The sequence below is a fragment of the Vigna unguiculata genome, chromosome 3 (genome assembly GCF_037176805.1).
Source record: "Vigna unguiculata cultivar grain cowpea cultivar isolate G323 ecotype 2 chromosome 3, ASM3717680v1, whole genome shotgun sequence".
NCBI classification, from domain to species: Eukaryota; Viridiplantae; Streptophyta; class Magnoliopsida; order Fabales; family Fabaceae; genus Vigna; species Vigna unguiculata.
Window position 1 is genome coordinate 63,228,857 of NC_140794.1, and position 14,829 is coordinate 63,243,685.

A 14,829-nucleotide genomic window follows, 5' to 3' on the forward strand; every position below is an offset into this window, starting at 1 on the left:
TCCTCAGTTGGCTTATTTGCGTGTTTATCTTTGATTCGTCCACTTTTGTTTTTGCTTTTATCATGATATGCCAATCTGTATGTATCATTAAACCGATGTGAGGAAATTATTCTATATATATGATATCTTGGTTGTTAGTATATGTGTGTCTACGTCTCCATATATTATAATCATAACACTAACAAATTAACTCATTTTATGCGCAATGATCAGAGGAAAAAGATATGAAACTCTTTGCAGAGGTAAATCCATTTCATACTGATCACAGCCTATGATGTTTTTCTATACCTCATTTCAGTGAACACTGCTGCATGTATATATGTATTTTTACCTGTTCAGGTTTATAACTAAAAATTGCTTTAGGTGGAAATGCTTTTAAGAATAAATAATTATATATTATCATCTATTAAAAATCATTATCCCAATAATTTCAAAAAACTATATCGAAAATGTTTTTTACTCACTGCCAAAAAACTTTTATACATATTAAAATTCTATTTATAAATACAAGATTGCACTATAGCTAAGGACTAATATTGCTACACTATTATCTGATTACAAATTAACAATTATTTTACGGTTGTTACACTGTGACTAATTATCTGATTACAAATTATTAATTTTACAATAATTACTCTATAAATCATGTGGACAATGGATTTTTATCTATCAATAATGTAAATCATTTACAATAACATAATGTAGAAATTAAATTATTTTTGAAATACGGTTAATAAGACAAGAAAAATCTTTTTTTCTTTTCTGATTTAGTTCACTATAGATATGCAGGCACAAATGTGTTGACTACATAAGACATCAAATCACATTGACACAATAGAGCTTCTATATATAGATATATAAATCTAAGTTCAGTTTGTGTAAATATATAGATGGTATTAAACATCGTGTTTGTGTGTGTGAGAGTGTATATTAACAAAATATATTATCACTGGACTTTATCCTTCACGAAAGTGATTAATTGCTATATTTTTAACTACCTATGTGGATATATGTACATGGTCAAGGACTTTGAGTTTCCATATTTTATTCAATGTAAGATATATTATTGGTGTAATTTATATTGCTTATATAATACATGATAAAAAAGTTGAATGACCATTTCGTTAAAAAAAATATTAATAAATTAAACTATTTGTGTAAGAAAATGATTTGTTGACAACTATTTTTTTTTCAAACAACTATCTAATTACTAATAAAATATCATATTTAAATAATAATAATAATAATAATATAAATACAACCTTAGAATAAAACAATAATACATATAGTTTTGTAATAGGAATATGAAATGATAATAGGAATATAAAATGATAAGGATGTCACAATATCATCATGTTACCACTTTTACCGACCGTTTATTATATTTAACTATTTGTTTCATTTAATTTTTCTTTTAAATTAATCATTTTTAAACTAAAATAAATATTTTTAATAAAAATATTATTTATAAAATAAATTAATTAAAAAATATTGAACACGCATATTAATAGAATATGTCTTGAATATGTACTTTTAATGTCACTTTAGTTTTAGTTTTAAATAATGTATATTTTTTTTTAACAAATCCCAACTGTTTATATAATATTCATACATCTGTCTTTTTTTCTATTCAAATCAAAACCAGTTGGATTAAAACTAAATTACATAATTTACGAAATAAAAATCTTAACTAAGTCCTATTCGTAACTCTTAATATATAGAAGAAATTTCGCTAACTCTGCAAATTTGATGAATTATTGCCGGTTCCAGTGTGAAGATCCCTTAATGCATGTGATATGTAACAAACATTTACAAGTGTAATATAATAAATTATAATTGTTTAAATTTATTATGGTTGATAAGGATATGACACGTGCCCAATTATTCTTAAACCCCAAGATTATGCCTCATATCAATAGCACTCACTGAGCGATTCCAGATTATATTAAATTGAACATGTAATTAAATTATATGATCTAATTATGCAATGAATAATAAAATATAACTTCCACATTTCCATCATTTCTGAAAATTATTTCTTTTACTTCATTCCAATCAATTTTTTTAGAATTACCATTATTTCCTATAAATTCCTCAAAACATTCTTTAAAAATGACATGCATATTATTATAAGACTTGGTCATATTCATGTATAATAGTAACAAGATAAAGTGTGCTACAAAATTCATGTATAATATTAACTATGATAAAGTACTTAAACAACCAAAAAAAAAAAATATACTATCAACTTTAACCAAATAAAATAGAACTCTAAGCATGACTCGTGTTACAAAAATTATAATTTTTACAATAAAATAGAACAACCTATATAACTTCACTATAGTGAACATATCAATATACTGTGTAAGAATAAATAGTGTGTGGTTACCCAATACTCTACCCAACCACAATGCTAGCGCTTCCTATTTATTGCCAATGTTCCTCGTTTCTATCATTTATCTCACTTATGTTTTTAGTAATATTTGTCCTCTTCAAGACTATTATTATATAATATTTCTTGATTACTTTACAATGGAATAATTAATTAACAAGGACAGAATTTTGTAAAGTTTTTCCTTTGCAAATTGTAGAACTAAAACAAGTTTTTGGCGATCAATTCACAGTGTCCACTTGCATAGGAACAATTAATGGATGAGTTAATAGATTAAGAATATATGAACAGTGAGTTTGAATATGATTTATTCTATGATTGAAAAGAAATCATTTATAAAAAATATATAATAAAGTAGGAGAAACCCTCACCATTCCTTTTTGAAGTGCAATAATAAAAGCCTATATAATTAATAAAATTTAGGTTTAATATAAATTAGTAAGCACTAGGAAAGAAACCCTCTCCACTGCTTTTTTGAAGTGCAATAAGAAGCTTCTCCCTCACATTAGCTGTTATAAAACTAACGCCATTAATTAGGGATGAAAACGCTTCCACGCTAATTAATTGGTATCACGGAAACGTGTTGTTACCATAATGAGCTTTTTGAAGTGGATGTGTGAAAAGCATAGAGTCCCGTCATAATTTTAAACTTTACTAATTATTCCATCATTGATTTTTTTATAATCATTGATTTTTTTTTAATTTATATTAAGACTTTTAATATTTAATATACTGTGATGTTTCTCTTTTAACATAAGAACATAATAACTAATGTTATCCTAAAGTTTTAAAATAACCTAAATACAAATCATTTAAAAATGACAACAAAGAAAGCAAAAGATACTTTCAAATTATGCATGTAAATAACGGTTAGATGCAATAATAAATTAATGATATTGTTATAAAATTAATTTAAATCTCCTATGGATAAGATAAACTATTTGGTATAGTTATGTGATTTTTTCACCATATGATTATAATTAATTCCAAGTAAAATTATCCTCTTTTAGCAAATTAAAAATAAATATTGACAAACAAGTATTCTTCCTTTCATTAATGTTTTAAAGCATACCACACTAACGAGATTGATCATTGAAAACTGTGAATTTGAATTAATCAAAAGTTAGGTGATGTATTAAATCAATCTTTTTCATAACACCAATAACTAAAAAAGAAACACTGTTTACAAATAATCCTGCACGCGCATATGGAATTATACATACACATTTAGTTGGACATTTATATCAGTAACAACGAAAGGGTTTCTTGTATAATGAATTATATAAATTGATCTGTAATACTGCAGGTTGAAATATTTTTAATAATGAATTAAGATGAGTATTAAAATGTAAAGTTGGTAATAAAAGGAAAATGAAAAAGTTAAAAATAATGGTAAAAGAAATTAAGCATAAAAAAAGAGTGGGTTTTGTGGTGCAGTGACGTGATAGGATGGATTAGCAAAATCTCTGGACTTGCCACCTTTCTGTCAAACTAAAACTTTTGTTGGTTGACAGCTATTAGTAATGAACAATAATGATGGCTTAGTTATTTTAGTTAATTAGTCTACATTTACTTACCCCTTTTTATACGCACCAATCAAATCAACACCAACTATCACATATCTCATCTTTCAACCTCTATCATGTGGGAACAATCAAAGATAAGAAAAAAAGGAGTAATTCATTTAATGATTACCGGATATGAGAAAAAAAATCATAAATTCTATTTTTTTTAAGGTTGTTCTTAAAATCCACAGGTATAATAGAAAAATTATTAGAGTAAAATTCTTCTCATAGTTTCTATTTTGCTTGTTTTTCTTATTATTTAAAATAAAAAATAAAAAATGTAAGTTGTTTTAAGAAGAAACCAAAGGAGTGTCTAATATTAATAGTTTTACTAACTTAATTATAAGAAAAATTAACTATTTGTGCGCTGATTGAAAATGAATTTTTCTCTTTTGTTTTTTACATGTGTCAGTTCTGTAATAAAAAAGGTCTTTTTTTAAATGTTTTTTTTATAATTTTAGTAACACAATTATTATATTTTATTATTATGATTTTAGCTCCTTTTTTATGCTTTTAGTTCTTACAATAATTTTTAAATAATTTACATATTTATTCTTGTTTTCATATGATATATATACATTTTTCTATGTTACCTTCAAATTATATTTATCGAAATTATGTTTAAATTTAAAAATGATAATATTTTCAAACTAGTAGCGAATTAAATTTACTTATAAATATACTAAATATAATATCTATAACTATATATAAAGGGGATTCCCTCTTTTGTGTCCACATTTCATAATTCCAATTTTACCCTTTACAATTTAATTATTTATTAAATTTTTAAAAATTAATGGTTAATTTTACAAGTTTTTATAAAACTATTTATTTATCTCCTTTTTCTTTTTTCTCATACTATTCATCAACAATTATTTTTTTCATATTTTCTCCATATATTTTACTTTAATTTTTATAAATATACTTTTATTTTGTTCATTAACTTAATAACATTACAATATCATCAATTATAAATATAATTCGAAAAATGCGTACACGCAGGCGCGATAGCGCCTGTGTTTACACTAGTTTAAAATAATAATAATTAGGGCTATGAAGGAGAGAATAGAAGGCTGATTGCGTAGCCCATGGCCTGTCAACTTCGGCCTAAAGTGCGGAAACTGACTCTTTAAAGCGTAACACAGTGAATTCTATGGCCCAACTTGTAGCCCAAGACACGTACTTTTTTCCCCATATCGTGCATCTTTTAATATCAATACAATATTCTTCAAAATACTTTTATCACTTTATTTATTTTATTTCATATTTATTTACTGCTTCATGATTATATAAATTTTTATATTAATTTATTGCATAAAAAATGTATGAAATAGCATATCATAACTTACTAAGGGGTAAATTTTATTACTTATTTTGAGAATAAGAGAGAGAAAAAAATGTTTTTTTTCTATTCCTGCGATAACCTAAATGCATGCCCTAATTTATTCCAACGACAAACAGAACACATAAAACAAGTTTTGCAGCGACTTAAACTTTTTGCTATCAGAATAGCGTTTAACTATAATGAACTTAAAACATGACAAACAATAACGATAAAAAGTTATGACTGAATGTTCCGGTGTCATCAAGTGTTTATTCAGTGTTTGTAAGTTGACTGCATATAATAATATATATACCCAACAACATCTGACATGATACGATAAGAAAAAGGTTAACTCGATTGTTTGGACGTGATTTATTAAACTTATCATGAAAATGTGTAACTATGATTTGATTCATTCAGCGTTTAATCAAAAAACATTGATCCGACTTGACCCACCAACCACGAATCATGAGTGTTGGTCATTTCCTCAAACCCTCTTCCCGGTGCCTGTAATCTTCCTTTTTTCATAACTCAAATGAAGGGTCTATTTGAGGCTTCCAAACCAAGGCCAAAACAATCTCTGTCTACAATTCTTGCACAACAAACATGACCAAGTTGGTTCATTGCGGACCAAGGGACGAATAAATTGCTCTAACAATACCTTTATTCATAAAACAAATAACCAGATTTATTTAAACTAACTGCCTAACTTATCAAAATAAAAGTTAGGTTCCTGTGTGATAAAAGATTATTGATGTTAAGGGTTGGAGTTTTCAGAATTCAGATTAGATTCAATAAAATAAATCAATCTATAATTTAGAATAATTTTAACTATATTAATTAGATTTGAATTTTTTTATCATCTAACTTAAATTGAATTATATATAGATTGAATCTACTTTTTCGATTAGATTAAATTCAAAGAGATCGACTTAATATACCTCATTATTAGGTCCATTAGAGATAAGTCAAACTAACTCGACTCGACTTTAGGTATGGATCGATTCGACACGACCTTCAGTCGATACCAACTTGACCAACCTTCAACTGAGTCAACTTAATTCAATATTCAACTAAATTGATGGCGACTCAACTAAACCTTCAATCTTAGCTTGATCTTCTTCGATCAGGTCAACTTAGTCAACTTTCGACACATGCACACATCGATCCAACTCGACCTTCTACTAAAACTGACTTGACTTGACCTTTGGTTGAAATCGACTCAGTTGACCATCAGTATAAACTGACTCGGTTGACCTTTGACTCAATTTGACTTTTAATCCAAGATAATTCAACTTAATTTTTGGTATAGGTTGACTCAACTCAACATTCAATTCATAATTTCCATTAAAATGAAGTTAATTAAGTGGTTTTTGAATTGAAGTTTTGACTGCACTTTTAACTTTTTTAGTTTTGATTTTGTAAGCCACATATGTCTTTTCTTTTATTTACTCACAATATAGACAATTTTATAGAATACTATTACGTATTTATTTCACAGAAGTTTAATCCATTATATTTGACATCTTTGCGCCGGTGTGTTGGTAGTCCAAATAGTGTGTTATGGGCTTGGATTTGGGTGGTGATCCATAACAAATATATTAGGCTACGTTTGTTTCACGGAATCTTCTTAACTGCCTAAGAACGTGTTTTATTTATTTATTTATTTATTTATTTATTTATTAGCATGTTTGTTTTTAGGTATATTTTATTATTAGAAAATTTTCATAGTTTTATTTTTGCAGTTCTTATTCTTATCTTAGGGAGATGTGTAAGTTTTATTCACATGAGAACGAGGGAAATTAATTTTTAAGCTCAACTATATTTTTCCCATTCTTTTATTATTTTGTTTCTAGTAATTTTAAATATAAAATTATTTTCAAAAATATTAAAATTGAACCAAACATATTTCAAAGTTAAGTTAAGCAGATATTTTGCATCCGTAATATTTAAAATTAAAGTCAATTTTTAATCAAATAAAATTAGACCATGTTAGTTTTAGGATTGACAATTTGGGTCAGACCAGGTGGACTGGTCCGCAATCCGTATAAAAAAACGTGGAACGGGTTAAAATGTTGAACCCATTGGCTTGCAAAAGCCCGCCCGCATAGGTCCTTATTCTGTGCGGGTTAAAGACGGGGTAGGACAGACTGGCCCGCTAACCCGCTTATAAAATTAAATATGCTTATTTTTTAGTTTTCACATCATTCATGATGTTTTTATAAATTCCTTTTATTTTTGTGTTTATTTATAATCATTGTATATAACATAATGATTTTAGTTCTTGAATATATTTATATGTATTTTTGGATACATGTATTGTAAGGTGACATGTGCTATTGTACTTTAATTATAAATTTTGTTATTATTTTTTTGTCTTTGATTAAGTAAATTAGTAAACTCAATATTAAAATACAGAGAGACCAACCTGATCTACACTTTACATATCAAAACGTGGGACAGGTTAAAATGGATCGGACTCACAGACTTTGTAATGTAGTTAGTTTGGTATAATAGAAAGAGATTGACAAATAAAAGAGACGAAAGATGGTAGTTTGACCGGAAACAAAAGAGAGGGGAGTAATTAAAAAAAAAAAAACTGGAACTGACCTTTTTTGCCTTCTGTTTGAAATAAACAAATAATGTGAGAAATTGATTTATGATGTAACATAATCCATTGCACTCCAAAATTTCACCGTATTTTGTTACGCATTTTGGAGCTACATTTTTTATGTTAATAATAATAAACAAATAAATATCAAAATATTAAAAAAATTGTATTTAAAAGATAATAATATATTAATAATTCTGATAATTTGATTTTAAAATTAACTTTTATGTCATTGAGTCTTTAATTATTATTATATTTTAATTTAAATGGTATTCTAGTTTTAATTTAAATTGTTCGTATCGATTTTTATTATCAGTCTTAGTTGAGTAAATTATTGAGATAAATTCTTAACTCAAATTTTAGCTAAATCAATTAAGCAAGTTATGAATTTCCTTATGTGTCCAAATCGCATTATTAAAATTTTTATTAATTACATACGAGATTTAATAAAAGTATTACCACAGTTAAAAAAATAAGTCAAAAAGAATACTCTATCACTGACCAGAAAGTATGATATTGTATTTGTATTTAAAAATCAGATTTTATAAGTTTGTTCAGATTTAAAATCAAATTTTTTAAAATGATATTTCATTTAATGCCGAGTAATATTTGTTATTTATTAAACTAATTATGTTATAAATTATAGAAAAAATTGTTATTTATTGAGTTTATGATACCATTATTATTTAATCATCATTAATGTCTAATCTTATATTTTAGGAGCATGTACGTATTTTAACAGTGAGAATGTGTTAAGATCCATATCTTATTAAATATAATAAGATAATAGATACAAATTTTTTTATTAACTAATTTTGTAAAATTGAATTAAATTTAAAATACAATTTTTAATATTTTTTTTCAATTTCCTTTTAATGGAGTCTCATTTTTTTTCCATCTAAATCACTTATCATCTTCATAAATTTTTTCAATTTTTTTTTTATATCTCTCGCTTCCAAAATATGAACATTTATCTGGACTCCAAATAATTTAACTACATTTTGTCCTTTTTTAATAATAAAATAAGTAGGAATCCAGTGATCCTAGACATGTTTGGTAGAAGTTAGGAAGCAGGAATGAGAAACAACCCCAGCATCTAAAGTAAAATGTGTTTGCTTGGTGACATGAACGTGATGAGCACCCTACCAGTGTTTTACTTAAATCAAATATGATAGATTAGAATAGGTAAGCTAAGTGTGAATGAAGCCATAGCCTACTCGATTAGCTTTACACGGTCTTTTGAAGAGGATGAAAAGTCAATCTTTATCGTTATTATTTAACAAGTAATATGTAATCAAGTGTTTAATTATTCTAATGAAAAAAGTTTAACCATAATGATGGAAGTTACTTGCTTTGATTCATGGCAATCATGGATGTCTAGTTTGTATCCATCAAGAATGGCCCATGAGCATGCTAGGCTATGATGCCTCCCACTTTTGTAGGGTGGCCCTGACGAAAGCTCTGCTTCTCTCTGCCATTTTTTTAATAATCTCAAGATCATGCATCATGCTTACCCTTAAGTTTATGGCTTTCAATTAAAGAACCCTAAAAGAAAGGGGCCTCTTCTTCATTCTTTATACTAATCCCACAATCTTCTATTATGGCTACCATGTGTTATCTCTCATTCGAATCTTGCTCACTTGTTTTCTGCAATCAAAATCTATAAGCCAAATAACCCTTTCGATATCAGGTAGGTCCTTCAGTTTCTGCATCATCGATAACTTCAGCAAAAGTTGTGTACAATTATATGAAGAGTAGCGGCACTTTCCATCTGTAATATACTATTATTCCATCGTCTCGATATTCCTGCTCCCCAGAAACCTTTCAGTATAGCGAGGTATTAGTCATTGGACTGTAGTAACTCCTGCCTAAAATATCTGTACACAATCACTTTCCTTTCAAATTCCATACAATGCATCAATATGACCCATCAAAAGGAACCATACCATAGCGCTTTCCTTCTGTCCACTTTTCCAATGTCCTATTTCCCATAATTTCATTATGTTCATTGGAACAAAATTTTGAAGAGTAAAGTCAGTTACGGAATTCCGAATTCGGAATAAGTCAAGGGGTCACCATTTTAGGTAAAAAACTGCCAAATTATTTTCACTCTAACAATCACTCGGCTAGTTTATAAAATAACTTTTCAAGTAAACTGACTCAGGTATATTATATTGAAATTATGACAATTATTTTAAAGATATTATAATTAATTCTTTATCGACTTATTCAGTGTGTGTTTGGTTTCACGTTCCAACCATTCAAAATCGATTTTAAAACATATAAAATTACTTAAATCATGTTTGATTATTTTCTAAACTTAATTTTAAAAAAGACACATAATCATTTTGTTCAAGTCATTTAAAATCAATTATGTAGACATATAATCAAACACACTCTTAATTCGGTACGTAATACGTAATATTATGACTTTTTTAGTTTCTAAACATGACAACACAATTATCGGTGAATACAAAATCATCGTATAAACACACTATAAACATTCTTCCTTTTTTCCCACTTTAACATACAATGTGTGGCGCTTAAGATATTTCACAAATTCAATATTTAGAACATAAGTCTCAATGCGATTAAAACCGATCCATTAAGACTTGCGTTAGTCTATAAAGAGTTTACTTTATTCTATAAATCTTATTTTTGTGTCCAAGCTTAACATTTACAGGGGTTTGATCTCTAAATACATGTTGCTCTAAATACTCATATAAGAATGTTAGATTGAGTAGAACTTTTTGGTTGATAATGCAACGATTGAGTCATGTCTTGCAACAAAAGGAAAAAACTTTTGCATAGTCAATTTCGTATTGCTAAAATTACCCTTTTGTATCAAGCATGCTTTACACTTGTCCACACCAACATATCTGTCTAACTTTGTTTCGAAAATGTAGTTTTAATAGGTCACATAGCTTCCAAGTGTCATTCTTTTCGATGGAATTGATTTCATCATCCATTGCTTTCGTCCATTTGTCTTCTTTGATTGCAATGTCAAAAACTGTTGGATCACAATCTACATACAAAGTAAAATGAGTAATTTCCTCTTTTAATAATTTCTTCTATCACAAAATTTCTCATCCATGTCTGAAGTATGAGTTGAAAGTTACACCTTAAGTAGGAATTAAAAAGTTGAGTGACATAAAACACTGGACTTAGAGGTTTTAACTTGAAGGTAGTGTGTGGTCTCTTATATGGTTACTCATACCTTAGTGATGGTAAATCTTTTTAGTCTATTTGGAGTGAAAAAATCTCTACAATGATATAGACTCAATAATTTGTCTTGATGTCGGCCGAGACAAATATGTCCCATGACATAAATGGTAAAACAATGAGTTAAAAGTCATATCCAAGTATGAGCTAAACTAAAAGTCTCGTATTGACTCTGATATGAATTACTTGTACATCAATGGTCAATCTGCTCGATCAATGCCGGTAAAAATTTCTAACAAAAAGGATGGTATCAATCTTAACGTGGCAGTGTCGCGGTGGCATGTTCCGTTTAATGGGGTTATTGAGTATACTATACTGCATGTTTAAAAGACACTCCCTTTTACTTTTTTGGTGAGACTAGTGGGGTTTGCAAAATCATTATATTGTTATCATGGTGATTTAGCATGTATAAATATGCATGCATGCTTGCCTACATTTATTCATATTTCAAAACAAGGTAGCTGGATACTCTCATCTTGTTCAACTCATTTCCCAGATATATATAGTTTTGGTTGTGAAAAATTTATCATACTAGGATGGCTTCCGACTTTAATCTATCCCCTTCAGATGCACATCCAGAGACTATGGATTTCCTTTCTCTTGCATGGTGTAACTTCGCTGTGCAAGCTATTCAGCCTGAGCCTCAACATGGATCTGTTGTTCTGCTTGATAATAACTCCATGAAGCCATTAGAGCCTGGTAGTCCAAATGCTAATCCTTCGGTTAGTCAAACTATTTCAACTATTACAATACAATATTCTATTCTAAATTCTCTTACACTATCTTTCTATTAATTCTTGCACTTTTTAATGTTTTTGCATCTTCATACAATAACCTTATTTGTTGTAATGTTATCAATCTACTCCCTGGTGCTGATTTTTATTTTTGAAATTTTACATAAGATGGAAAAGAGTGCTAGAATGGATGGTACCGATTTCGGGCCTTTGCCAGGATGGAAGTCTAATAATGTAAAGGTGAGAAATTACAAGACAGAAGCTACTGATTCTTTATTGAGAATCGATCTTTCATGACTAGTTTTTCTAATATTTCTTTTCATCTTCTGTTTTTTCAGTCATGGATATGGATGCAGCAAGCGATGCATCCTGAATTGAATTACAACAGCTGTTTCAGAAAGAAATGGGTATGTAATCTTATGATCTGTCTCAATCTCATTGTTAGAGTTACATATGTGTTTGTATATATATATGTGTGTATTAATATTCAGTTTTCATTAGTTAGTTTGATGTGGTTACCACTTACCATGCAGGTGCCATGGAAGCAGATCATACCACTGAAAAGTGTTTCAATAAAGAAATGGTTTAAAGAAATAAAGATGAAGAAAAAAGAAGACCAGAGATTGCAAAGAGCAGAGGTGCATGCAGCAATATCAATTGCAGGGGTTGCAGCAGCTTTAGCTGCTATTGCAGCTGAAAATTCGAAAAAGGAATCAAATCAAGACAGAGATGCAGCAGTGGCCTCTGCAGCTGCCTTGGTAGCTGCACAGTGTGCAAAAGTAGCTGAAGCAATGGGGGCAAAGAAAGAACAGCTTAGCAGTGTAATTGGATCAGCCATGAGTGGCACAAGTGCAAGTGATATCCTAACTCTCACTGCCGCAGCTGCAACATGTAATTTCATTATTCATAATCTTATTTCATTCATTTTTTTTTTTAAATGCTTTTATGCTATTTAGAGAGGGGAGAGGGTGCATATGAAAGATTTGGCTACAGATTTTGGAACTAAAATTATTGTATTGGTGGTGGCAAAAGTGTGGAAATTCCTGGCCCAATTTAAATTAGATGGTTCTTGACGTGTCCCTCCCCCATAAGAAAAGGCACTTTTTACTTTTATAGGTTCATTTCCTCACATTCTTAAAATATTTATATGAATAAATTTGTAAGATAAAGTTCCGCTTCACCTAACAAAAGAAACATGCAATTGAGGGAACTGAAGGAAACATGTCTTCCTCATAATTCTGATTTCGTTTTTGGAGTTCATGCACCATACTTTATGTACCATTGTTTGGTGACCAAAAACCTGTTGGCAAACTGCAGCATTAAAAGGAGCAGCCACACTTAAAGTAAGATCTGGTTGCAAGAACAGACTGAATGGTGGAGTTCCTGTCATGCCCCTTGAAGACAGCAATGATCTTGATTTTGACTTTGAAAAAGGCAGATCAATTCTGGCACAGGGTGCTGAGTTATATGTAGAAACACCAGAAGGTAAAGTTATGACAAAAAAAAAAAGAACTGCTCTGCAGTATCATCCACTTATTACTACATAGCCTAAAGAAGAACTATGAACTATTAAGCATCATGTGATTTCCTAATTTATTCTTACTTCAATTATGTCTTTGAACAGGGAAGTACATGCCTAGATCAGTATCTATAATCCTAAGCAGCGAAGCCAAGGTTAGGACCATAGATAATTTTTATGTTTATCTATCCACTCTTATTCGGCTCAATAAGATTTTCAACTGAAAACATATACAGAAAAATCGCAAAAACTACTTCACATGGAGTGACCCTTTTCTGCTGATAATAATGATAATAGTATAATACACTTGCTAGCCAAGCAAAGAATTAAAGACACCGAAAAATCTAATAACTTGTTCAAGTAAACTTAAGGTGCGTTTAATCATTAAAACTTACGGAGTGCGAGTCTTGCCGCTGAATTTTATGTCAAGAAATTGAGTTCATGATTAACTTAGACATTATGATCTCACTCTAAAACTACAGGTTGTACTAATGATGAGGAAGCATAATCTATTCAAAAGCAAGAAGGAGGGTATGCGCATTCTTTTGGTTTTCCAATCAAATTCATTTCTTTTACTTTATTTAAACTTAGATCAGAAGGCACAATGACTCGCAACACTTGCCACAGGAATTGTAATGACTCTGCATGCACAGCTGTACAAAGGTTCAGAGGCAGAGGATGCTGATACATGTTATCTGATTGTGTTGACAACAAGAGGAGGCGTTTTCAAGCTAGACATGGCAGATGATTATCGTCGTTACAAAACATGGTCCACAACCATCAACCATATGCTGAAGATTTCAGCTTCTTTTGCAAAATATGAGCTTCAGTTTTACTGAAATAACTGCTGTCACCACTTACCTTATGTGTTCGTTTTGCTTCCTGTACCCTACATATATTTGTAACTATTACAACGTATCATCCCTACTGTTAAATTCAAACTATCTGTGATATCTGTCTAAAATAAATCTGTACATAAACGCGCCATGTTAAACAAGGGTAGGGTACTGTCATTATACTATATAGTTGAATGTGAAAGAACATGCTTAATGAACAATATATTATGAGTACAAAGTGTATGCACAAAATCTCGTTTGATTATAGCTTTAAGACACGCTTTGAGTGATATGTGTAAAGAATAATGTTGTGGGTGGCACCTTTTCTTGAGACAGGACCAACCGGCTAACTGGTATCTTCTTTTTAGGCTTCAATATTTCTTTTACCTCGATCCACGTTGTTCTCTGAAGCTGTATTTGGGACATGAATCGAACAGGATAAGCTTCCTCCTTTTTTACTTTTTTTTGTTAGACAAAAGGGTAGGCCACACCAACTACATGGTCCCCGTGTTACGAGTAAATTAGAGACAGGGTGAGCGCAATTTTTGTTGGGTAACTCTTGTACTCTAACAAAATTAACCTATTCCCATTTTGTTTTATTAGCTTACATGAATTACATAAATACA

General features: G+C 29.4%; 1 protein-coding gene across 1 annotated transcript; it reads left to right on the top strand.

Annotated features, from left to right (window-relative positions):
* Nucleotides 1-11,545: 11,545 nt before the first annotated feature.
* Nucleotides 11,546-14,232, top strand: LOC114176808 (auxin canalization protein (DUF828)). The gene is made up of 8 exons (XM_028061971.2): nucleotides 11,546-11,836; nucleotides 12,017-12,088; nucleotides 12,187-12,255; nucleotides 12,382-12,739; nucleotides 13,166-13,333; nucleotides 13,473-13,522; nucleotides 13,850-13,898; nucleotides 13,995-14,232. The coding sequence occupies exons 1-8, from the start codon at nucleotides 11,651-11,653 to the stop codon at nucleotides 14,204-14,206; spliced, it is 1,164 nt and encodes a 387-aa protein (XP_027917772.1). The 5' UTR covers nucleotides 11,546-11,650; the 3' UTR covers nucleotides 14,207-14,232.
* Nucleotides 14,233-14,829: the final 597 nt, after the last annotated feature.

Coding starts and splice junctions, on each gene's coding strand:
- LOC114176808 (XM_028061971.2), top strand. CDS start 11,651: ATGGCTTCCGACTTTAATCTATCCCCTTCAGATGCACATCCAGAGACT. Junction 12,089..12,186: donor GGAAGTCTAATAATGTAAAG/GTGAGAAATTAC, acceptor CTGTTTTTTCAG/TCATGGATATGGATGCAGCA. Junction 12,740..13,165: donor CACTGCCGCAGCTGCAACAT/GTAATTTCATTA, acceptor GGCAAACTGCAG/CATTAAAAGGAGCAGCCACA.